Genomic DNA, 27,203 nt, shown 5'->3' on the forward strand with positions numbered 1-27,203 from the left:
AGGCTCAGATTCTGTTGGAAGTGTGTGAGCAATTAGGCTCCAGACAGCCTAACACCAATACTAATCTGGTGCTGGATTACGTTCGCTTAGGAACCCTAATACAACTATTTTTCTGTTTATGAGTTAAACTAACATTGTAGCTGGTTCTCTGAAGAAAAAAATACATAATTTAAAATATAAAAACCACTTCTTAACAAAAAAGTGACAATGAAATATAGAGAGAACAAGAATATTAACAAAAATAAAACGAACATTAGAGAACACATAAACTGCATACAAATAAATCTCAAAACCTGGATGTAAAGAATAATTTTCTAAAACTCACCCAGAAGAGACAGAACATTTATCTCTATCTACCAGCACTACTAATTTTTAAACTGTACTGAAAATACAAGCTAAAGTAGGTAGAAAAGACAGTTACAGCTCTTTTAGAATTTGTCTAGCAGGCTTTCTGGTTTTTATCAGAAAGCCTCCCCACTCCCCGCCCCCACCCAACCAAAAAATAAATAAATAAAGTAGGTAGAAAAGAGAAAGAAGCTTCAGTTATAAAGACTGGATAGAAGGCAAAACCATTAATAACTACAGACAGTATAATTACACAGCTGGAAAACTCCTAAGAATGTACTGAGAAACTGATAAACATGAAGACAATGCAGTAAGGTAGCAGGGTACAAAACAGAAGACAAAATGTGGAAAAAGCCCAACAGCAGCAGCAAGTTTAATACCTACAAATACTCAACAAAAAATGTATAAGAGTCACATAAAGAAAACTTGGGAGGTAATTAAAGGACACAGAGAGGTGATGGTATGGTTAGTTAGACTTAACCCTTATATTTTAAAAAGAAGTTAGGTAATTTAGAAATTTAATGAGATTCCAATAAACATACCACTAATTTTTTTTAAAAAGAACTAGACAAACATTTTGAAATGTATATAGGCTGGGTGCAGTGGCTCACACCTGTAATTCCAGCACTCTGGGAGCCCAAAGTAGGAGCATCACTTGAGGCCAGGAGTTTAAGACCAGCCTGGGCAACATAGTGAGACCCTATCTCTAAAAAAGAAAAGAAAAAAAGAAAAAGAAAACTAGCCAGCAATGGTGGTGCATACTTGTAGTCCCAGCTACGCAGGAAGCTGAGACAGGAGAATAGCTTGAGCTCAGGAAGTCAAGGCTGCAGTGAGCCATGATTGTGCCACTGTACCACTCCGGCCTGGGTGACAGAGCAAGACCCTGTGTATGTATGTATGTGTGTATGTATATATATCTCTCTAAATAAATAAATAAATATATATAGAAAAACAAGAATTGCCAGGAGATCTCTGAATACTGCCTCATGAATATACTAAAGGAACACAATGTTGAGAAACCCAAATATATATGGCAACAGGCAATGAAGGAAATATCTCAAGGTAATGAAAGATGAACTTTTCAGTAAATGAAACAACTAGGCAACTTTGGAAGTGAGGAAGAGGATCAGATTTATAATCCACATCATATTAAATTCCAAATGGATCAAAGATTTATGTTTTAAAAAATGAAGCCTAAAACATACTAGAAAAAAGTGAGAAACCCTTTATAATCTTGGAATGGGAAAGGTAACTGATAAATTCAACTACTTTTTAAAAAATGTTTAAACTGACCAGGCACAGTGGCTCACACCTGTAATCTCAGCACTTTGAGAGGCTGAGGCGGGCAGATCACTTGAGGTCAGGAGTTTGAGACCAGCCTGGCCAACATGGCAAAACCACATCTCTACTACAAATACAAAAATTAGCTGGATGTGGTAGCACGTGCCTGTAGTCCCAGCTACTCCAGAGGCTGAGGCACAAGAATCGCTTGAACCCAGGAGGCAAAGGCTGCAGTGAGCCAAGATCACACCATTGCACTCCAGCCTGAGCGACAGAGCAAGACTGTCTCAAAAAAAAAAAAAAAGAAAGAAAAAGTTTAAACTTTGCTTATGGGACTTTTACCAAATAAACTTGAAAAAAATTGCAACTCATATTTCAAAAAACCTAATTTCCTGATTATATAAAAAGCTCCTAAGACATCAAAAAGACCTATGAGACCAAGAATAAAAATAGGCCAGGCACGGTGGCTCACACCAGTAATCCTAACACTGTGAGAGGCTGAGGTGGGTGGATTACCTAAGGTCAGGAGTTTGAGACCAGCCTGGTCAACATGGTGAAACCCTGCTTCTACTAAAAATACAAATATGAGCCAGGCGAGGTGGTGCTCACCTGTAATCCCAGCTACTCAGAAGGCTGAGGCAGGAGAATCACTTGAACCCAGGAGGCAGAGGTCACAGTGAGCCAAGACTGCACCACTGCACTCCAGCCTGGGCGACAGAGCGAGACCCCTGTCTCACAAAATCAAAAAAACAAAGAATAAAAATAGGTCACTCTTCAACATATACGAAGATCCTACCCTCATTCAAAGGAATTAAATCCAGATATTAAAACAATGCTTATCACCTGTGGGAAGCTGAGATTAAAAAATAAAGAAAAACAAGAATTTAAAAATAATGCTAAAAGTCATTTTTCACTTACAAAATCAATTTTAAAAATTAGTTTGGTAACACCTTCTATGGGCAGGGCTCTCTGACTTTGCTGGTAGGGCTTTAAAGTGCTGCATCCCCATATGGCAGGTCATTTGGCAATACCTAAATAGAGTTCATCTGGTAAACTTAAACTTGCATGAAATGGGTACAGATATTTGCTGTGGCACCGTTACAGCATAAGGCTCAAAATAATCCAAATGGTCACCATTAGAAACCAGTCCAGTAAGTTCTGGAACCTCCTACAGTACAGGCTATGCAGCTATACAGATAAAGCTAATAGCTACAATATTAAATCCTATCCTTATTCCAAAAAAAGGGAAAAGCCTAAATGCTATGGCACCATTTAAATAAGATGGTCAGAAAAAAGAGTATCTTTGTACTTGTCAAAGAAACTGTAAAAAAATACAAGAGAACTAATAAAAGTGGTTAACTACTAATAAAAGTGGAAGGAGTGAGGTAAAAATTCGAAGGATGGGGAACAGAAAGTCATTGGGAGACTTTATTGTACACATTTTCATACCTTTTTTTTTTTTTTTTTTTATAAAAGAGATGGGGTCTCACTCTGTCACCCAGCTGGAGTACAGCAGCATGATCATAGCTCACTGCAGCCTCAAACTTTTGGGCTCAAGCAATCCTCCCACCTCTGCCTCCCAAAGCACTGGGATTAAAAGGATGAGCCACCGCGCCCAGCGTATCTTCATATTAATACTTTTTGGAAACATAACCATGTGAATGATGACCTATTTTAAAAATAACAACAGCTAACAAGAGCCAGGTACCATTTTAAGTATCTTCCCCACATTAATTCATCTAATCCTCACAACAGCTCTGTAAAGGAAGTACTACCATATCCCCAAGATAGAGACCAGAAAACTAAAGCACAAAATGCTATATTCAACATACAATCGACCAGGCACAGTAGCTCACGCCTGTAATCCCAACACTTTGGGAAGCCAGGGCAGGTGGATCACTTGAGGTCAGGAGTTCAAGACCAGCCTGGCCAACATGGTGAAACCCCATCTCTACTAAAAATACAAAAATTAGCTGGACGTGGTGGCAGGCGCCTGTAATCCCAGCTACTCAGGAGGCTGAGACAGGAGAATCCTTTGAATCCAGCAGGCGGAGGTTGCAGTGAGCCGAAATCACACCACTGCACTCCAGCCTGAGCAACAGAACGAGACTTCATCTCAAAAAAAAAAAAAAAAAAAAGCAGTCGTGTGCTGCATAACATCTGAGTCAATGATGGACCGCATATATAACAGTGGTACCATAAGATAATATTGTATTTTTACTGTATATTTTCTATGTTTATTATGATTTAAATATACAAATACTTGCCAATGTGTCACAACTGCCTCCAGTATCCAGTACAGCGGCATGCTGCAGGGATGTGTGGCCTAGGTGTGTCATGGGCTGTACCATCTAGGTTTAAGTACACTCTGTGTTTACACAATGCCAAAATCACCTAAGAACACATTTCTCAGAATGCATCTCCATCCATAAGTAATGCATGATTGTATATATTTAATGATTTATTTAGTAACTTATTTTACCTAAGAAAAATATACCATGTGTGGTATTTTGTCACAGTTAATGTAAAACAATGAAGTTCCTACAGAACTCAACAGGACTGAATGATGAAGACATTGGCTCTACTGTAAAAAGAACTAAAGTGGGCCTAGCACAGTTGGACCTATGGCCACCAAATGCTACAAGGAGGCAGCCAATTAGCCCCATGAAAGCCAACTTTATTAAAGTAAAATATTCCTCTCTTCTCCCCCAGCTAGAATAATGAGACAAGTAACAGGTTCAAGATTCAAGTTAAAAAAAAAAAAAAAAAATTACTCATCTCTGAATAGCACAATAAAAAACTCTATTGTAATGTTTAAAAGTAGTGTCCTACTTCTACGGTTCATTTTTACAGCAAAAATCTTTATTAAATGCTACATCTATAAACAACAAATTGGAAGGACCTTTCAGCGACTCCAAAATAGTGCTTCCACTCATTTCTTTTGCTATAATGGTATCTACATAAAATGTACAATATTCTTAACAAAAACCGGATGTAATTCATAAATTCATGGTGTGTAAAGGGGAATTAAAATGAAATTCAAGACAACTATTTCAAGGGCTTAACTGTCCAATGGCTGAAGCAACAAATGGATGACTTACTACGAATTTTTAAAACTACCAAATCAATTTAAACTAGATGTGGAGTTAGAACAACAGCAAAGAGGTAATAATATAATGATAATTCTAAAAATCTACTTCAAGTTTTTCTATTTTAAGATAACTAAACTACTAATATATCACACACAAAAACAAAACTTAACATTTCCAGACCAATGTATACATCACTCAACATATTATTAGCTGCAGCAAAAACAAGTAGAGCAAACACTTAGGAGGAGGTGAGGTACAGCTACTTGGGCAAGCTTAAAAGGACGTATCATTGGTGAATGAGGAGGAATAAATCTGTCAATGGTAGGCACAGGAACTCAAAACAACAAAGCAATGTGGGGCCGTTGAGTACAGGGGAAAACGATTTTATAATGGGTCAAAGCCCCTAAAGAAATTACCATGCCATAGACAGACGTACTAAAATACAATATAGGAAAAACCAAACTATAATAAGCAAACTACTCTAGGAAAATTAGGAAGTATTAAATACATTTTCAAAATATGTGCCTCAAAAGTAGTTGATGCTTTTAAACTGTGCTTAAAAGTTTCAATTACCAGGAAAATTTACTAAGAAACCACATTCCCTAGAAATGCCAGAGGAAAAAAGTATTTTTGTATATACCATACTTAAATTTTCACTGACAACATTTTACGTTTTACTTGTATTCAAATGCAGGTATTTTAAAAAAACAACTTACCCAGAGGGCAAAAAATAAAATAAAATAAAATTACATTAAATCAACAAGCACTTACCTGAACATTTTTTTGGCCAATTTCTTATTTAACACAATTTATTCATCAATATCAGCAATGTTGCTCTGGGCTACCAGTTCATAATAATAGTTTTATTGTAAAACAACTGCTTAGTTAGCACTTACGGGGGGAAAAAAAAAAATCACTGACCTGAATTCCGTATTAGTGGAAAATAGTAGTCCAAATGAAATACATGCAAAAGATTTCAGAGCAATCCTCAAGCAACAAAGTAAAAATAATAATACTGAGATCTAAAGATATTTTTCAAAGTAACTATAAGATTAAATGATAAATTCTAGTTGTAATAAATGATAGCACTCTGCAAGCTGCTTAAAAACATTAATTCCACAACAAAGATAGAAAATGAAAACGTACAATAATTGCACTTACGATGTAGGAAGCAGTCATATTTAAAACATCGCCTACAGAAAAGCGTATGAAAGGAGTGTAAGCTTTGCTCTCTCTGAACAGATTTAGCGTTTGGTCCATCTATGTTGGGGGTACATTCAGGAGGAAGTGCGCCTGGGAGCTGCTGTTCGGTGAGTTCTTTATATCTGACATTAACCAAGAAAAATTTAAGTAAACATGAAACAAAAATCACTTTTTTGAAAACAGTTTCTAAAAGGTTTCCATGTGTTACTTTTGATGTTTATCTTGCCTAAAACATAAAGGAATGGCTCTATTTAGATAAAGAGACAACTAAATATTGTGCATGGTGTTATCAAGAATCAAATTCATTGATATGATTCAAATATATCATGGAAAAGGATATTATATTAGTTTTAACTAAACACCAAATTTCTACCAGTATCCAGATAATTTTCCTGTAAATGTACTACTGTAAATTTTATGTGTATATGTGTGTGTTTATGTGTACATATAAATTATACATATGTATTTATTCTATCTACAGGAAATATTTTGTAATGCAGAGTACCACAAGTATACATGTTGCTTCAAGTATCTTGCAAACATTGTAAACAAAGTGTAGTGGCTCATCCGCTACATTGATTCCATTTGTAATAAACCAAAATGGTGAGTTACATACCATACAGGGCAAGATTGCCTCAAAGGAACAAATCTTACTTTTCCTTTAGTTCTTCTGCTGTGCCCTTATCTGGAAACATTGAGGAAATGGCTTCAAAAATTTTATCAGAAGGAAATTTCCGAGGTGGGCGGCTTTCTTTATCTAAACAGGAGAATATGAAAGGAAAAAAAGAATGGAAGTAAACAAGTTTTTGATCTTTCATTTTCTCCACCCAACTATGTCTCTATAACAAAGCTGATTTTCTAAGAAATCATCTCAATTTTGTGTTTTACTTACTTCTCACATACTTTACATGTCTGTGGAATGCCACTCAGTCAAAAACAAAATTCAAATTCAAATTCAAATATGAAAAGCTTTAAGAGCACTGGGAAGCAATAAACCTAGGTTCTACTCCCAGCTCTGCTACTAACTGATTTTGTGACTGAGAGTGATCACTTTACCTCTTGGGTCTGTCTACTCATCTGGAAAATGAAGGAGCTGAACTAGATGATCAATAAGGTCAATAAGGTAACTTTTTGTTATTTTCTCTTTTTGAAATATGCTTCTTAGAAATTGCTATTTCACCCGCCAAATTATTCTATGCTGCCTTAGCATGAGCTTTGCCAAGCAGAGAATACCAACTACTGACTGTTTCTTCCCAATAGTATAATCTTATAAGTTACTTAACCTCTCTAAATCTATCTCCTCAAATAGAAAATGGATCTGATAGGCCGGGCGCAGTGGCTCATGCCTGTAATCCTAGCACTCTGGGAGGCCGAGGCGGGCAGATCACGAGATCAGGAGATCGAGACCATCCTGGCTAACACGGTGAAACCCCATCTCTACTAAAAAATACAAAAAATTAGCCGGGTGTGGTGGCGGGTGCCTGTAGTCCCAGCTACTCGGGAGGCTGAGCCAGGAGAATGGCGTGAACCCGGGAGGCGAAGCTTGCAGTGAGCAGAGATGGCGCCACTGTACTCTAGCCTGGGCGACACAGCGAGACTCCGTCTCAAAAAAAAAAAAAAAAGAAAATGGATCTGATAATAACATCCATCTCGTGAAGCCATTATGAGGATTAAGTGAGCTGGTGCATAAGAAGTGATTATTACACAATTTGTACATAGTGAATATCAATGTTATATATTATAATGATGCCCAGTGAAGCACACAAAAAACTACGTTCTTTGCTAGCCAAAGGAAACAAAGATACTCAAGTGAAGATAATGTTGCAAGTATTATGCTTTTTTTTTTTTCTTTTTTAAGGCAGGGTCTCACTCTGCCACCCCGCCAGACTATGCAGTGGCACAATCACAGCTCAATGCAGCCTAAACCTCCTGGGCTCAGGCAACCACCCTGCCTCATTTTTTTACTTTTTAGTAGAGATGGGGTCTCACTATGTTGCCCAGGCTGGTCTTGAACTCCTGGGCTCAAGCAATCTGCCTACCTTAGCCTCCCAAGTGCTAGGATTACAGGGTTAGCCACCCTGTCTGGCCATAATATGCTAATTTTGATTATACTGCTATCAATGTGATATTTAACAAAGAAAGAAAAAGAGAAAGAAGAAACTAAGCCCTATTTCTACTCTTTCTACTGTTTTTGAAAGAAAGCTGTAATGGCTACACAGAATCCTAATAATCAGGCATACCATCTCGGTGATCCTCCAGATCTTTCTGCTTTTCTTCTCTTTCTTCAGGATCGTCTCCATCATCGTCATCGTCATCATCATTATATTGACCAAGGGCATTCACCAACTCCACAAAAATTTCATCATTTATAAACCCACATTCTGAAATGCATCAAATGTCAGAAACACACAGGAGAAGTAGTAATGTCAAAAGTTTATGTATCCTTTTTCTACTTGGACAAACCAGGCATAGCCTAGTAACTAGCACTAAAACATTATTATTGAAATGAGGGAAGGAAAAGATAAGATCATTTTCAAGACTGGCGTTAGGCAAAGTTAGGAAGCAAAATTATCTTTAATACCTGCTACTTTCCGTAGAACGGCCCCTCCCCAAAAGTTTCTAGTAGAAAACTGAATCTTCTAGGAACTGATTGTGGCTTTAGCCTCCTCCCAAACAATGGATCTGTCCTTTAACTGATCATTTCAGACCCTGCTTTCTGCTGATAATGACAATGGATGATGATATTACAAATATTATCCTTTCAGACACTTTAACAGGGCCTCCTGGACATAAAAAACTGAAACCATAACTCTAATGATTGAATTTCAGGTACTGTAGTCCCTAGAGGAGCAGTATTTTTTAGCAGTAGGGGCTGCTGGAGCTCCCATATGCCACAGAAGCAGAGCCCCAATCCTAATTAATTTTACTACTAAAGAATCTTAAAATCTACATACACTCAAGTTCTATTTAATTTACATGTTATTGCCATTATGTTATAACCAACTATGCATAATTATCAAGTGGCAAACATAATCCTCCTAACTAATTTTCCCAAAAATAGTTAGGGAAAATACTGAAAATCTTAGGCCTGGGCCCAGGTTCAGTCCCTTATAGTTCAGTGCAAAACTTAATTTTAGTATTAAAATTTTTCTCATGCCCTATATGCTTCATAAACAAAAGTGTCTCTCAGTTCTTTAGCCCCTTATTCCAAGAGAAGAAGCATATGGCTCACCTCTATCCCCGTGTACTTTTCCATCATAATTTTTTATTAGTTCTTCAATGAAAGTACCATCCTGGTCTAAAACTTCATCTCCCATATAAGGAATGTTATGTAAAACAGTTTCATCTTCCACCTAAAAGAAAAAAATGTATTTAAAAAGCAGGTTTACTCTAAGTATCAAATGTGAAATAACTAAAATACAACTTTTCATATGTACATGTCTGTACCCAGTTCTCCAGATTTAAAATACTAGTCAAGAGAGCAAACTCTAAAATTTATCAAAAAATAAAAGACCCCTCTCACCAATAAGCATATCTGAGAAAACTGTTGACAGAAAAAAAATTTAATTCTAGAAAAAATACTGCACTTAGTCTGTCATCAATCATTAAAACTTACCATTATTTTACATACCTCTAAGAAAGAAAAAGATGCTCTAGATTATGAGAAGACATCATCCGTTTGTTTTTGTTTTTTAATTGAGACGAGTGTCTCACTATGCTGCCCAGGCTGGTCTCGAACTCCTGAGCTCAAGTGATCCACCCGCCTTGGCTCCCAAAGTGCTGGGATTACAGGTGTCTGGCACCATGAGCCACCATGCCCAGCCATCATCAGTTTTAAGGCACACTTTAGATGTTAATAGAGGATGATGAAATACGGTATATCAAGATCAACTATAAAGACCCATACCAAAAAACTACCGTAAGACTCCCAAACTCCACTTGATGATCCAGTTATTAAAACAGCCATTAACTTATAATAGTTTAAGTTAAAATGAAAAAAAATTTAAGACATCCAATATAATAAAATTCTAGGGATACAGAGTATTGATAGTCCATTAAAGTTTATGCCAAAAGGATATGTACTTATATGTAAAATAAGAACATTCTACAAAAACAAAATATTTCAATATTTAGATGAATGAGATGAATATCAAAGTTGACAGTGCTAGTAAAGATGATAGATGAGTTTTTATCAAGCTTTGGAAGACAACAGAGAAGAAAGAAGAGCCAATCAAAGAAAAGTTAAGACAGAATAGAATACTTAAGAATACAAGATAAAGAAAGTTGACATTCATAGGAGGAAGAGCATTTTCAATGAAGAATAAAAATGACAGTAGTTATAGATAAAGACTGGACAGTTCTGAAGTATATGTTTAAAGAGACTAATTCCAAGTGAAGATAAGTCTAAGTCTTAAGAGGCCTTTGAAAAGGGTATTGGTTGAAAACAGAATTTTAGAAAGGTAATTCTGATAAGCAGAATGGACTGGCTATGCCTGACTGGGAGGACACAGAAGCTCTTTAAAGGGTGAGATGGCGTAGGCTCGGCCCGGCACTATGATCGTGGCCCACAGGGAAGAACATGCTGGGAAAGCCCACACATAGGAATAGTAGCAGCCAGGGAATGTGGAGAAAATCTCAAATAATCCCTAGGTAACAAATTTAGGACAACTGGAGAGTTCATAAAGATAACAGTACCGTAGACAGACAAGGAAAAGAAAAAGTGGGATAAAAGGAGCATATAATTAAAATGCAGATTTTAATGTATTCATATATTCAAATTCAAGCTTATATACACACTAGAGGCCTGTTTTCATCTCATTTCACTTGCACTAATCTCATTTAAACTAGGGGTTGATTTCTTTATATCTAAGCCAAAATTAAGTGACACTTAGATATTTTGTCTTTTCAATGATATCCACATCATCCTGCTCTCCAAAACGTACCTTAGTTATAATAAAGATTGTGTGCCTAATCTGCTTTGGTCAGCAAAATCAGAGAGGGTCTGGCTCTGTCACCCAGGCTAGACCAGCAAAATCCATGGATGATTCACAAATTATATTTAATGACAAATTTAAATAATATATTCTTCCAGAATTTCAGTCTGTGAAAACATGAAACTTCCCTCAAGGTCATGCAACGTAATTCTCAAACTACACTCAAATTTATACAACTACAGAAGAGTAACTGAAGTTGACACTGTACTGTACAAAGTATAAAAGTTACTAAAAACTTCCCTAAAGCAGGTTCACCAAGGACTTCTATCAACATTTTATTAGCCTTCCCACTTTATATATCAATTAAGTAATACAACTATATATTTTTTATTTAGCAATACAAGTCAAGAACACATGCTTCAGTTTCTCTCTAGCATTTTATTACAAAAGCTGCTGGGTCAGAGTTAGCAATGGAAATATGTTTCAGCTCATGTTTTACAAGCCCTATGAATATTACATCATAAGGTACATTATCACAATAAAATGCTACCTAAAATTGTTTTAAGTAATAAGTTCTCAATTAACAAAAACTCAGTCAGACTTAGATTATAGGACACTGACTTTTTTAAGGATAAGAACTATAAGCTTCATTCCTTTTGGTTTTTTGAGACAGGGTCTGGCTGTCACCCAGGCTAGAGCGCAATGGCACAATCTCAGCTCACTACAACCTCCGCCTCCCTCAAGCCATCCTTCCACCTCAGCCTCCTGAGTAGCTTGGGACTACAGACATGCGCCACACCCAGCTAATTTTTGTTTTGAGGACACAGCGTTTTGCCATATTGCCCAGGTGGATCTCCAATTCCCAGACTCAAGTAATCCATCTGCCTCAGCCTCCCAAAGTGCTGGAATTACAGGCATGAGCCACAGTGCCCAGCCTATCTTTTAAATATTTTTAATCCTAGGTATGGTTACTCCTTAACACTTTTCCTTTGGAGAGTATAGGAAAAGAGTGATACTGCACAGGCCTTAAAAAAACTATATTAATCAATTTTTTTTAATTACTTCAAGTGTTATTTTGATAGCTTTTTAGAATTTACACTGTCTTGATTCACCGTGACAATAAAATTATCTATGCTTTTTCGTTTCCAGTAAGTTATTATCAGATAAGCAGAAGACATCTTCTTTACATACCATAAAATTCTGCTGTAGGGGAGACCAAGAATACATTATGGGCACTGAAGCAACTGCATTCAGAGTCTTTAATGGGATGACTTGTGTTGGAAAATCCAAGTCACTGGTCACCGAACACTAAAACAGAAAAAATAAAATTGACTCTTAAAAGGACAACCTTAAGCTGTAGCCATCATTATTGTAAAGAGATGCTGCCTATCTGAATATTTAATTTTGAAAAAAAAGTCCTTACCTAGGACAGTAAAGTGGTCATATAAACCAAATAGGATTCTCTCTTTTCTCTCTTTTACTTAGGGTGCAAAAATGCTTCAAATTTTCCAAATTTCCAAATCCTCCAACCCTTCCCATACTTACCAATATCAGTAAGAATCAAAAACTGTACTTATGTGAGATTCAGCAATCTGATTAACTGCTCCATGCTTTTATACATTTATTTCCTAGCTCATCCTTCATTTCTCTTACATTCCAACCACACAGAATAGTAATATGTATAGCAAATAAGCCACTTAAATCTTACTTAACAAGAATAAGAAAACTTAATCTTCCTTATCTTTATCTTCCTTTTTTAAAATCTAAGTGTCAATTGCTGATATTATCAGATGATACATAAATATTAAGGGTAATGGGTTTGTGTTTCAATCACAACAAAGTAAATTCAAATCTATTCTGCAAAACTGTAATCTCTGAATTAATAATATTAGCTAATTACTAAGTACTTTCTACGTGCTAGGCTATTTTAAACACATTACATGTCTTCTATTTAATCCTCATTATAACACTGTAAGATGGGTACTATTCTTAGCCCCCATTTTACAGGTGAGAAAACTATAGAAAAGAAAGGATAAGTAGCTTGCCCAAGGTTGCGCATGGTTCTCGGGCTAGAATGTAAACTCCAAAAGCCTGACTCTGGAGCCCCTGCTCTTCCCACTCCTTATATTGCCATGATACCATATTGCTAAAATGTGTCAGTGCACATAGTCCCTTGAAACACCATATTTCATACAATCTATGATGACAGCGATTTCAAGGTACATCATTATCTTCTGTATCACTAAGAAAAAATGCTGCCAACTAAACAAAGATATAATCCATTCTTATCACAGTGATTCTAAGATGCATGTTGGTTTCCAATGTTAAAATGTGAAAAATTTTGCATCTTTGATTCTCTGAAATATGGTAAAACTCTTGTGCCCAAATAACCACAGCACTTTCCACCCTGTCTACGAATCCGAGATTCCTTAAAGAGTACTACTGCCCAGGTGTAAGTCCTCCAGAGCCTTCTCAAAAATATCCTAGACATACATTCATAATCCACAATCAATGAAAATACAGCAAAAAAGAAGTGTAGTAAAATGAAACCGAAAAATCATATATATATATATATATACACACACATACATATTAAATGTTTAAATTTTTTATCTAAAATGTCTTAAAAATAGCAGAACTAGGTGTGGTGAAATTCAGAGTAGAAATCTGGCATATGGGCCACACCTGACCCTCAGCATTGGGTTGCATCAGGCCAGTGGGATAATCTCTCAATCATCACAGTCACTGCAGCACAAAAATAATTCCTTCCTTAGTGGAAGTAAAGGTTTAAGGATGGAGTAGTTAGGAAGAACTGTGACAGTGATTCATCTATTAATTTGCTTTCCAAAAAGGCAAAGATAAAGATAATAATACTAATAAGGCTCATAACTCAAGTAAACAAGAAGGTGTGAACAGTTTACTAACACTCCAGAGCCCACAGTCTTTCCCCTTCCTGCTGTTTGGCCTCTGATACAATCCTTCATCCATCCATCCAATAATCCAATAAAAACAGCAGTTAACATTTATTGAGCACGTACTATGTTGCAGGCACTGTGCTAAGTGCTTATATACATTATCTTAATTATTCCTCATTACAACCTTATGGTGTAGTTTTAGCATCAAAACTTCACAAATGAGGACACTGAGGTTCAGAGAAGTTATATAATTTGTCTAGTCAGAAAGGCAGCAAATTACAAAACCAGGATTAAAACCTGGATTTAAAGTCTGACTGCAACACCCGTGAGCTTAATTAATTACTGCACTGTAGTTCTTGCCCTTGCAATGCTCATGGGGTAAAATAACAATTACAACCATGCAGTATTTACTATATAAAACAGAGACATGGCTGGGCACAGTGGCTCAAGCGTATAATCTCAGCACTTTGGCAGGCCAAGACAGGCAGATCGCTTGAGCCCAGAAGTTCAAGACCAGTCCGGGCAACATGGGGAAACCCTGTCTCTACTAAAAACACACAAAAAATTAGCCCAGCAAGGTAACACGTGCCTGTAGTCCCAGCTACTTGAGGGGCTGAGGTGGGAGGATCACTTGAGCCTGGGAGGCAAAGGCTGCAGTAAGCCGTGATCAGCACCACTGTACTCCAGCCTGGGTGATGGGAGACCCCGCCTCAAAAAAAAAAAAGAAAAAAGAAAATAGAGACATATGACAATGTAATAGGAGCATCTCCTCCAACAACAACTTATTAATACTACCAAGTCTTCTTCCCTTCTTTCTACTTAACTGGGTAAATTTGGGGGTGGAGGTGTTTATAATTACTGAATATACTGAATATAATTACTGATACTGATAGTATCAAATACTATCCAGTGACTTAAAGTACAAAACAATTTTCATTTCTTAAAAAAAAAAATCCGATTTTTTTTACATCTGGCAGGGATAAATTGATTCTGTGGCTTCTGAAGGAAGAAGCGCTTTTAAAGCTTAAGGAGGAGTGGGCTGCCTCTCTGACTCTGACTTACTTATTCACCTGCTTTAACACCTAACTCCAAAGTCGCACATACGGGTTAGAGAATGAGTTTTCAACTACAACAAAGAAGGAGCATTGGCTTTGCTTCATCTATGGTTGCTCTAGTGATACAGCAAATACTCTGCAAATTCTGAATGAAGTCAGCTGATTTTTCCCATTAACAGAAAGAACTTATGGAAGCACAGAAAATATTAAGGCACAGGCTGCAGCACTAAGTACTACTTCCAGTCCCATACCTGTCATACCCCAGTATCCCATCGCCTCAGTTCTGAGTCATGCGAGAGTCACTAAGAGACAAGAAATAAGCTCTCTGAGGGCAAAAGCAGCTGAGCCAAGTGTGGCTTCACCTCTGTCTTGAAACGATACTCAGCACAGTGTCTCAAAAAAACAGTAGGCACTCAAAAAATGTTTCTGGAACGAACAGACTACATTTGATGATTTTCTCTAATGGAGACTTCAATTTCTTTTTAAAGCTAAGAGAGCACCTATTTAGAAAACTGACGGTCTACCCCCACCTCATTGTATTTCTAGTATCTCTAGAAACCTATCCCATTCTTTAACTATTAACCATAACTAATAACCATATTCCTTTCATTTATGAAATATTCAAATGCAAAAGCATTTGTTTGTGAAAACAAACGTGGGATTCTTATTTATTGACTTACAGAAAAATTACTCAAAAATCCCAGTTACTTACCAGCAACTTATTTTTCTTTGAAAATGTATCATCCTTGACAGTTTACATAATTAAGTCTCATGTCACTCAGAGTAGTGAAAAGAATTTTTACCTCATGGGTCTCCACATTTCACCTGGTCAGAGCCATGTGTCCTGGACTCAGGAACTTACTAGGAGACCTTTACCAACAAATTAGATTCTCTAATTCCAGTTCCAACTTGAGGATCACACAAGGAAGTTAGAGATGATTCATCATCAATGGTTTAAAAAAAGGGGGGTGGGGGGGGACTAGATTCATTACCAAGGATGCTACATTTTCAGAGAAACACAGCTTACTGGTAAGTAACCAGGTTCCTCTGAGGATGGATAGACTTACATCAACCAGCTGGTACAATAGGCGACTGTGTGGCTGGACCACTGGGAGCTGGAGAGGGAAGTCAAGCCAAAAATAGTAGTTGTAGGAGTACACAACCAAACTGAGACTCTTGGCAGAAGGCTGGTTCCAAGTAAAAACTGTGTTATGGAAAATCGTAGAGGGAAGAGCAGGTGAATGGCCTGCAGGGAAGGGAAAGAAATTAACACACCCTACTATGTGCCAAGCACTGTGCTAGAGACTTTACCAAAGTTAGCGTCTTTAAATTTCACAACTACCCAGTGAGGTAGGTATGACTCCCCATTTTACAGCAGGACATCCCAAAGACAACAGCCATGGCCGTCCTGCCTCTGAATAATCTTTAACATGAGAAGGGCTAAGTCCAACTTCCATATAGTAGGGGAAAATACACAATCAATTAGCCAAGTAAAAAATATTCTCAGATACTGGTTGGTCCATTTATTTCATGCCAGAGACACAGTAAACTGTTGACATTGTCTAACATCCTGTAGCCTTTCCATGTGACAACAGCGAGGAAGGTGCAGGAAGTTCGGCACTCCAGGAGAGGAAGAGTCAGAAGAAAGCATCAGCTGTCACCAAGTCTAGAGAAAAGCTGGGGGTGATTTCTGAAACTACCCTATATTCTGCAGGATTTGAGGAAAGAAAAGATAACACGCCCAAGTTTTAAATTAGCTAGCCCTTCTGGTGAAAATGACCGTGTATATAATTTAAGTTCAGGCTACTTTTATGCAAAGTAAGTACTGAAGAAAAACTGCAATGAGATAAATAGCAAATTTGGATAAAGTAAAGAGAAGCTCAATAATGGAAGTGAATTCATAATCAGGTTGAGAAGGCAAAATAGGAGAAGGGAGATTGAAGACGACACTTGAAAAGAAATGAGTCGCTCCAACAGGAGAGGCAGAAATAAAAACAGAAGAAAAAATCCTATTAAGATATCGACACAGATGTATTTAATGAAAGCAACTAATCAAGTGTTGGAGTTAAGAAATGAAAAAGAGTAATTCATATCAGATTGTAAATTATTTCAGTTTGTGTTGTTCAATATTTGTTACAGACCAATTCCAGATTGGGTGAAGAACCTCTACCGTACAACACAAGGGTATTTGCTTCTCAGTTCACTTTTATCTGTAAGTAACGGTTTCTACATTCCAAGGGGCAGGGAATGATAACACAGCATTTAACATAGGACATTTGGAATACAATATCAGGAAGTTTAGACTCTTCTTTTTTTTGAGACAGGGTCTAGCTCTGTTGCCAAGGTTAGAGTGCAGTGGTGCAATCATGGCTCACTGCAGCCTCAAACTCCTGGGCTCAAGTGATTATCTCACCTCAGCCTCCTGAGTAGCTGGGACTACAAGTATGTGTCACCACATCTGGCTAATTTTTTTATTTTTTATTGAGATGGGATCTCACTATGTTGCTCAGGCTGGGAGGAAATTTAGATCCTTAAAGCTCTTCCTTGCATCCTACCTTCAGAAGCCGGGCCCTGAATGAAAGGAATCACGAACATACAAACCTACTTAATCCTAGGTTAAAATCCTGAAGGGCTGTTAAGGTAAATCATTCCCTCATCTGCAGCTTTGCGGAAAAACTCCAGTTTTGCTTAGTACCGGAGATCAGAAATAGAATAATCATCACAGGACGTAAGCACTCAAAAAAGTACACGAAGCAGGTAACAAGAGTGATGTTCATCCATCACACTGAAACTCAAATTTCTAATTCAGTAACAGTCCTGTGAGTAGAAAACAGAACAATTTCTGTCATTGGGGGAAAAAACAACTAAAATGGAACAGAGAGTATTATATAAATCTATAGTTTATATAGGCTGTGGCAGTAAAACTGTTTTGAAACCTTGCTTAAATCAGTGGATCTGGGTTTAATACTACAAAGTAGTAGAGGTTCGAGTTCAAGTGAGTGGGCAAGACCAGGCGCAGTGGCTCAGGCCTGTAATCCCAGCACTTTGGAAGGCCAAGGTGGGCGGATCACTTGAGGTCAGGAGTTCAAGACCAGCCTGGCCAACATGGTGAAACCCTGTCTTTATTAAAAATACAAAAATTAGCCAGGTGTGGTGGTACATGCCTGTAGTCCCAGCCGCTCTGGAGGCTGAGGCACAAGAATAGCTTGAACCCAGGAGGCAGAGGTTGAGGTGAGCCAAGATGATGCCACTGCACTCCAGCATGGGTAACAGAGCAAAACTCTGTCAAATTATTAAAAAAAAAAAAAAAAGAAAGAAAAGTGAGTGAGCAAGATGGCACAGGCTGTGGTTTCTGAAGGGAAACACTTCAGGTCTTGCTCAAGTGGTAGAACTGCCCAGGGAACCACCAACCAAGAAGGCTGATTCTGCTGATCTTCGAAAACAAGTTTACAGCTGCCCCTCACTATTCATTAATTACTCAGTAAATAGTGTTGAAACAACCAGGAAACTAAAAAGAACAAAATTAAAAACCAAATCCCCTACTCATTCTTTACACCAAAGGAAATTCCTGATGGGTTAAATGATATTAGAATATAAAAATGAAAACAGAAAACTAAAGGAAAGATAGGTAGATAATTTATAATTTTGAAGTGAAGAAAGACTTTTGGAACCTTTAAGAAAGACAAAAATTAAAAGAAAAAGAATTGTATAACCAAGATATACCAGAAATAACATCAAAATGGGGGGGAAAATCTGTAAAACATATGACAAAAAACTATTTTTTTTTTGTTTTTTGTTTTTTGAGATTGAGTCTTGTGATCTTGGCTCACTGAAACCTCCACCTCCCGGGTTCAAGGCATTCTCCTGCCTCAGCCCCCCAAGTAGCTGGGACTACAGGCGCACGCCACCACGCCCAGCTAATTTTTTTGTATTTTTAGTAAAGATGGGCTTTCACCATGTTGGTCAGGCTGGTCTAGAATTCCTGATCTCAAATGGTCTGCCCACCTTGGCCTCCCAAGGTGCTAGGATTACAGGCGTGAGCCACCGCACCCAGCCAAAACTAGTATTTGTAATATACAAAAAGTCCTTATGAATCATAAAAAAAGCCCAACCTAATTGTACAAGATCCAACACTGTAACAGCCAATTCACAAATATAAACACACAGTAACTGACATTTAATTTCACTGAATAATTAAGACACGGTATAATAACCAATTCTAACAATGTTTTACCTATTGGACTGAAGATTAAGATTGATAATATTGTGTTGAGAATATAGGTAAACAGATCTTCCATAAACAGCTGGTGGGGATGTAATGTAAAACTTTTGAGGGTGCATTTGGTAATATCTGCTAAATTTTTAAATATGCATATCATCTTGATCTAATAATTCTATTTCTAGGAACTTCTACAGAATTACTCAAAAGATGCAAGGATGTATATAAAGTTCAGTACAGCACTGACTGCAAAAGTAAAAATTAAAAATCTAAATGTCCATCAAGAATGGGGCAATAAGTTATGGTATATCCATAATGTCAAACACTACACATTTTTTAAAAGAATGAAAATTTGGACAGAGGTTGTAAAGTGATGGCCCAAAATGGAAAGGATGTATATCTGCCCAATAATTTTTAAAAATAAAATATTATTAACCTCCTAGTATATATAAAAATGAAATCTGAAAGAATAAAAGCCAGAGCAGTTGGACTACAGGGACTTTTGCTTTCTGTTTTACCTATTTCTGTTATGTAAATTTTTACAATAATCATTTTACAATGATCTGTTCAGTGGAGAGAAAAAGATAAAACTTTTAAACTAGTTTCATTAGCCCAACAGGTAGTCACATTAGCTAGTATAAAACTGCCTTGTTGGGCAGCTTATGAAATCTGCCCAGCCTTCCCAAAATGTTACTCAAGTGATATTCTTTTATAAAATCTGCTAAGAGAAGGTAAGACAGAATCCTAAGGAGTAAATTTAAGTCAATCCCTATTATAAAGCTAAATTATGGCAAAAGTCCTCAGTCTAATGCAATTTTCTTGTTTCTTCAGAGAATAAAACAATTTCTAACATTCCAGATTAACCAAGCACCTTTGTTTGTTTGGATTTGTTGTTTTATTTTTAAATAGCTGTCAGAACTCGGTTTTGCATTTGGGGAAGATACATGATCTTTGTAACAATAATTTATAAAACACAAACTATATATACAATACTCCAGGAGAAAAACTACAAATGAAAAGCAACTTCTGCTAGTTTTATTAGTTGCCTAAATTTGACTTTTTAAAATTCACCTTTTAAACTGAAGATATATAATCAAATTTAAAATATAAACATAATAAATGACATGTATTTAATATATGATGCTATATGAACTCAAATGTCACAAATGACCTTTTTTTTTTTAAGCTAACCCTTTGGAAAAGCATAAAATGTTTATATTAGTTTCTGTTCAAAAGGAAAAAAAAAATCCTTATTTGATCATTTAAGAAATGTTACATCTATTTCAGCCTAAATAAAGCCAGAAAGAAAGCAAAGGCTGCATGGATTTACAAGTTATACAGGTTGGAACGACTGACAGTTAACCTAACAAGACTCAACTCTCCAAGTAAATACCAATAATAGTTAAAAGAGGCAAGGAGCCACAGAAAGCAACTCACAGACCACTTCCTTGAGGCAATAAGAATGAGCGTATATGTTCAGACTAAGAGTAAGACAGACACTTGAAGAGCCATCCACTTAATTCAAAGACATGAGAAAAGTGACCAGCTTTCTGCCATATTTGCTCAAAAGGCTCATGAGAATCTAAACCTATAGGGCCTATAATCCTGCAATGTATAAAGAAACCATGTTACTACACTCAAAGAATGTATCTGAGTAAAGTACACTAAATTATACATGAAATACACTAGGATATTTTTTTTTCTTTGTAAACAGTAACTAAATTTTCATTTACAATTAACTGAAGGAACTTCATTACTAAATCAATAAAAAATGCAATCGAGTGTTTACATGTAACAGGTATTTTTCTTCTCCTTCAACAAAAATGTTAAGTCCAAACTGCCAACATACAAAATAATTTACACATTATTTTGATAGAAGCTTCTCCCCCAAAAAAAATCTGCTAGTATCAAATGCTAAGCAATCAACTTACAATCATTTCAAATATTACTACAAAGAGCAAATCTGTAAATATTTAAAAGTCCAAAAGTTTTTAAATTCTTCATATGAGGACCATGATCCCCTTCTGATGCTGCTTCTATTTTAGACCTTCTGAAGCCCCAAGAATATACACCATATTCTCTCTTTTCCTTAGTAAACAAGACACAGAACTCTTACAAGAACATTATATTCTCCTGGGAATCTAGAAATGTATATTGGCAAGATGGATTAAATTACTAAACTAATCGTACCATTTGCCCAGAAGACAGGGATTATCTAAGCAAACCTCTCTTTCAGTCATAACACATACAGTAGAAAACATTTTGATATGAAGTCAGTGAAGGAGATTGTGATTATCAGCAAGAAATGGGCAGATGTACGAAAAAGAAATACATTAATGAGAACCTCAAGAGTAACTCTTAAGCCAGTTTCTTCATTAAAAATGGAAAAAGAGACACACTGAAGAATACAACTACCAATATGAAGACCTACAGAACATAGTTATTACTGGTTGACAAGACAAAGTTATGAAAGTCACCTAGAAACAATTTCTTGACAAACAGAGACATATTATGGGAATAAAATGTACATCCCTCAACCTATACGTATTGAGTAATGACAGTGTGAAGCTGGATGCTTCTTTAAAAGATTAACTTAAGAATAAAAGAAATAAATGTAAAACAGATATAGTCACTGTCTTCAAAAAGTCAGAAGTGTTTTTTTAAAGTAAACACATTCTGTATTAAAATTCTAGGAACAATAATGCTTAGGTTCTGTAATCTCAAAAACAAAAAAAAGAGTTGCCCCAAAGTATCTTAAAAACACATTAAGGGACGGGTATGGTGACTCACACCTGTAATCCCAGTACTTTGGGAGGCCAGGGCAGATGGACTGCTTGAGCCCAGGAGTTCGAGACCAGCCTGGAAAACATGGTGTGACCCTGTCTCTACAAAATAATACAAAAAAATTAGCCCGATGTGCTCGGTGGCTCACACTTGTAATTCCAGCACTTTGAGAAGCCAAGGTGGGTGGATCACCTGAGGTCAGGAGTTCGAGACCAGCCTGACCAAAATGATGAAACCCCATCTCTACTAAAAATACAAAAACTAGCCGGGCATGGTGGCATATGCCTGTAATCCCAGCTACTCAGGAGGCTGAGGCAGGAGAATCGCTTGAACCTGGGAGGCAGAGGTTGCGGTGAGCCGAGATTGCACCATTGCACTCCAGCCTGGGCAACAAGAACGAAACTCTGTCTCAAAAAAAAAAAAAAAAAATTAGCCCGATGTGGTGGCGTGTGACTGTAGTCCTAGCTACTCAGGAGGCTGAGGTGAGAGGATCGCCTGAGCCCGGGAGGTCAAGGCTGCTGTGACTGTACCACTGCACTCCAGCCTAGGCAACAGAGCAAGACCCTGTCACAAAAACAAAACAAAACAAAACCACACACAGTAAGAAAACCACATACTAGCGATGTGGTCTTTGGGTTCAAATGCAGAGCTCTCTGACCTTAAGTCAGCATCTAAAGCACTCACTTCAGTAAACTTTTGTCAGACATTCTTTACCAAAATAACTTGGAGAAAATCAGTCATTTTCAAACTGAGTATATCCACTTCTAAAACTACAAACAGGAGTATAAGTTTAAGACCTGACAAAAGAACTAAAAATTGTCATTGATTTGTCATGCTGCAGAGGATTTAAATTGAAGACACCAGCACTTACATATAATTAGCTTATAAAAGCAAGCAGTTAATTAAAACAATGCTATAATGGCACTTCAAATGTTGAATGCTATAGACTTTACGTGTTTGAATCAACACTGCAGTCTGAAATTCTGCCAAGCCTACCACTAGGAAAGTCTTTGCCAAACAAGAATCACTTTTATTTTCTCCTCCTGCCTGACCTACTTCAGACTAGAATCTTTCAAATATATAAAAGAAATAATATGTAGATGGAAATGCTTAAACGAAAGAAAAAATAAACAGGGATATAGTCTCATCTGAAAAGTCAGGAGGCTAGACCATGAGACCACTACAGTCCTTTTTAGCCCTAAACCTTTACGATTTATTGTGATAACACCAAGAAGCTTATCACAAACGATATAAACTTTGGCTTCTATAAGTCAGTGGTGATGGTTTAAAAAGGGAGAAAGGGAAAATAATAGATGGATCATCTGAAGCAGGATCAGCTACCAACACCAGCAACAAAAAAAAAACGACTGACCTTAATCAGGTCAAAGTTCTATGCAACAAAAACTGAATTCCTAAGGCTGGGGATTATTTTCCTCCTTTTCCCCCATATTCTGTGAAAATGTTTATTCTCAATCTATGTGTGTGTGTGGTACTGTGGAAGTACTAAGTTTAGAAAACAATTTTGTTTTATTAAAATGCTGATTTCTTCTCACAATTTTTCACATAAACTCACGAACATTAGGTATCTTTATATTCAATGACTTGTCTCCATTTGACAAAATTAAAAGAAAATTTCAATTAGTAAATATCCACTTGAACAAACAATACTCTTAAATTTAATGCCAAATATACTATGAGCAATTCAAGTTGTATGTCAATAATGTACTTCACTAATACTTCATGGGTCTGAGCAAAGTGTGCTCTTCTGGGCCCACATCAGATCATTAGAGCAGGCAAACTGACTAAATGCTTCTAAGGCTCAGTTTCCTTGCCTGGATTTAAAAAAAAAAAAAAAAGTGTAATACTCCTTCCTTATCATGAAGATTAAATGAGGTAATGTGTATAAAGTACCTAGCACAGTGACATAATTCATTATTTCTGTTGACTTTTATTATAAACCTAAGTTAGGCTTTTGGTAGCATTCTGAGATTCCTAATGGGTGGCAAAAATACGTTTTCCATGTGAATCTACCTAATTTCTCCAAATTTCTAAGATTTATTCCTCCAGAGAGAAAATGAGGTTTTTCTTTCAATTCAACATTTCTAAAACCAGATAAAAACTTTCAAAGCAATTACTTAAAAGCCCCATCCTTATTCCCTTTAAGAACGTTCTGATGGGCATCGAAAAGAATCCCTTTCCCCCATGCCACTGACCTCTAACATCTAGGCTCTGGCCTGTACCAGATGAAGAGGAAAGTGTCAGTGTATAATCAATATTTATACAATTATAAGTCAGAGCTTTACAGAGGTGTCACCTAACAAAACGCATAAATGACTAAGAATCATTCCAAGTGTCACCATCGAGACCACCAGAATATCACTGAAATCATCATTAGGATTATGTCTGTTGTTACTGGGATATCACTGACAAGTCTTTGAAATTCATATGTCACACAATCTCCAGAAGGCCTCATACAATAGCAAACTGTTGCTTGTTACAACAATGTTATATTAAAAATGGCTACTCATTGAAAAATTATCTTAAAACAAATTCCATTGTTTAGGTGCTTCTCATATTTAGACATTCAGATAAACAATCTACTACATAGTGTAATTTTAATTCCAACTCACTCTTTCCCCTTTTGCTTCAACTCCCATTTAAATATCCTATGCCATGTCTTTCTATACAACACAGGCACTTAAAAACAGAAATGCCTAAAGCTATTTAGGCTTTTGCCATTTTCTTCTCATCTTGCTACAATCATGTTTTAATGGGATATTTAATTATAGATTCTACCATAGATTTACTGCCTTTCTTTGAATATAGGAAACTCTTGGGAGTAATTAAGAGCTACCTCGTTCAGAAAGTACTATAGAAAAAGAAATTCCAATCTCTCAACACGAAATTTAAAAATTCTTATAGAGAGGCTTAGCCTTTGAACAAAATATATAATAAAAAGCTTTCTTGTCCATGAATATGAAAACATTTCTTACCACATGGCTAATTCAAATTGGGGTTACAACAGTGAGTCAGAAAACCTTGCTCTAAATAGTGATCTGATGAGGACATTAAAGAGTATTTGATTTAAAAGCTTTTTTTTTTTAAATCAACATTCTTATAAAATCTAGGCATCTACCTAGTTCAAAGTATATTCCAAACACTTAGAACTCTGTTATAGGAATAGCTAATAGTGTGATCTACAGCAGCCATTAACAGTTGCACATTAAAAAGAAATAGCAATAAAAAGATGGACACCCTGAGGTCAATGATTTCCCCCCAATAACCAAACAAATGTTCCAATAGCATAAACCAAAAGATGATGATAATTACTACAACATGTTATGTTAACCAACCTCCCTAGTCCCGCGCAATGAGCTCACAGAAGTCAGGATGTGCACAGGCTGTATCCTTCGCTGTTTCCATTCTTGGTTTAAGATTTCCGTTCTTTCCAAAATTTTCTGACGATTGGAACTAAACATACTCTTTAAAAAAAAATGAAGGAGAGGAAAGGAGAAATTGTTCATTGTTAGAAAATGTGTAACACCTCTAAAGCAGGTTAAAAATCTAGTGTATCCTCAAAAATATCAAGAACATTTTCTTAGGTGCATATAGATTTTACACTATAGTTTCCCACATTCAAATAATACAAAAACACCACATCTGTTATTTTATTGCACGTGGTTAGAGAACAGGAAACGACTGCCATCCTTTCTTTGTTGACTGTGTGTGTGTGTGTGTGTGTGTGTGTGTGTGTGTGTGTGTGTGTGTGTGTGTGTGTGTGTGTGTGTGTGTGTGTGTATTTTTTTTTTTTTTAATCACAATGACTTTAGAAACATAAAATCATGAAATGCATCCCTTTACATTTAGGTCCTGCAGCTGCATATGCAAATAAAAGTATACTAAACAAAGACTGATTAATGTGCATGGTATAATGTTAAGACAGATCAAGAACCTAAGCTTCCAAGTGTTCACTCATCTTATTGTAAATAAAAACTTGGCTAGAATTATTTTAAATAAAAACTCATTGAACTTAGGAGGGGAAAAAAACCTATACTTAATTGTATATTCATTTTCACAAAAGATAAAATTATACCTTTACTTCATCAGCCCGTCTGAACCTCTTGAGCTGTCTCAGTCGCATGTACTCTGATTTTACACGCTTCCGCCAACAAACTGGTCCCTTCTCAGATTTCTTCCCAGTCTGGCCCATGATTATTCTAAAAGCAATGGTTTCATATTAAAATCACTAATCTAACCAGCCTGAATATGATCACCTGTGTTTTAATCCGCAGCAAACTAACAATCAGTGAAGAAATGACACATATTACACTGTTGGCATTTGCAGAAAGGTGCTCATTTGTGCTGCATGGTTAAATCCTTAAAACATTTCATTGAAAGTTTAAGTTAAACTTAAAATACACTTTTATTTACAAAAATTCTACACTAAATTGCAGCCATATTATAGGAACATGATCCCATTACAGGAATTAGGTATACTATATATCACAACCTAGTTTTTAACTCTATGAGATCCACATTTGTGGAGGGAAGAAAATATAAAGACATATCCTAAGTTTTTCATCATTAAATTAGCTGTTACAGGAGCAAGGCATAATGGAATAATATAACTGAAAAAGGTAAATCCAAGAAGTAAAATTTACAAACAGTACTAAAGGTAGAAAACATATAGTTCACCATATAATAAAATGTACAAAGGTACTCTCTCCCCACACACTTAACCATGCACCTCTCCTTAAACACTGATAAAGTCTGTATTTTTCCCTCTTGTGCCACCTTTATTAACATGAGGGGTTTCTGCTCATGTTAATAAAGGAATGCAGGAAATGCAAAGTAAATTCTTCTGCCTTATCTTTAGTTGCAGGCTCTCAGAACCAATTATGTTTAAATGCGGGGACAGCTTATAGTTCACCAGATGTCTAATTCATACTGCAGAGTCCTCACCTTAAGTCTAAACAAGTGTCTTTTCCTAGAACATTTTCTCCTAAAGTATTAAAATCATCCTGTACCTTCAAATTATTAGCAGGACATTCTCTGTCAGGCTATACAAAGCTTTACAGGCCACACTAACAATTTGTGCTTTATCTTAAGAACAATGGGAAGCCACTTTTATGTTTTAAGTAAAAGGGTGTGCAGTGAGGGAGTAAAAGAATAACTGCAACCAGGTTAGATGATGCTGCAGCACAGCATCCCGACAAGGGGTGACAGAGGCTTCTACACCACACTAGCGATGACAGGGAAAAGTACGTGAATTCAAGAGTTGCTTAGGCCAAAATTCCACCAAATGATGATTTAAATATGGAAAGTGAAGAAGAAGGTGACTTTCTTTCTGTCTTGAACAAATAAATGAGTAGGGC

At 36.5% G+C, this 27,203-nt stretch overlaps 1 protein-coding gene and 1 non-coding gene across 17 annotated transcripts in view; one reads left to right on the forward strand and one right to left on the reverse strand.

Moving 5' to 3' along the window:
• The window catches only part of EZH2 (enhancer of zeste 2 polycomb repressive complex 2 subunit), a 76,150-nt gene that overhangs the window by 13,228 nt on the left and 35,719 nt on the right, over positions 1-27,203 (reverse strand). For 3 of the 16 annotated variants that reach the window (XM_054495807.2, XM_054495816.2, XM_063667935.1), the window contains 7 exons: positions 25,922-26,045; positions 25,182-25,310; positions 12,047-12,163; positions 9,154-9,274; positions 8,162-8,302; positions 6,576-6,678; positions 5,865-6,043 (listed from right to left, as the gene is read on the reverse strand). In XM_054495807.2, the coding sequence (XP_054351782.2) occupies positions 5,865-6,043; positions 6,576-6,678; positions 8,162-8,302; positions 9,154-9,274; positions 12,047-12,163; positions 25,182-25,310; positions 25,922-26,045 (914 nt within the window). Of the gene's footprint in view, positions 1-5,864; positions 6,044-6,575; positions 6,679-8,161; positions 8,303-9,153; positions 9,275-12,046; positions 12,164-15,892; positions 16,072-25,181; positions 25,311-25,921; positions 26,046-27,203 lie in introns of those variants that run through there. The other 13 variants (XM_054495808.2, XM_054495818.2, XM_054495820.2 and 10 more) reach the window with 10 other exon arrangements.
• LOC129041796 (U7 small nuclear RNA) lies at positions 413-474 on the forward strand. The gene has a single exon (XR_008503942.1). It is a non-coding gene; the product is annotated as a U7 small nuclear RNA (small nuclear RNA).

Source organism: Pongo pygmaeus, chromosome 6 (genome assembly GCF_028885625.2).
Source record: "Pongo pygmaeus isolate AG05252 chromosome 6, NHGRI_mPonPyg2-v2.0_pri, whole genome shotgun sequence".
NCBI classification, from domain to species: Eukaryota; Metazoa; Chordata; class Mammalia; order Primates; family Hominidae; genus Pongo; species Pongo pygmaeus.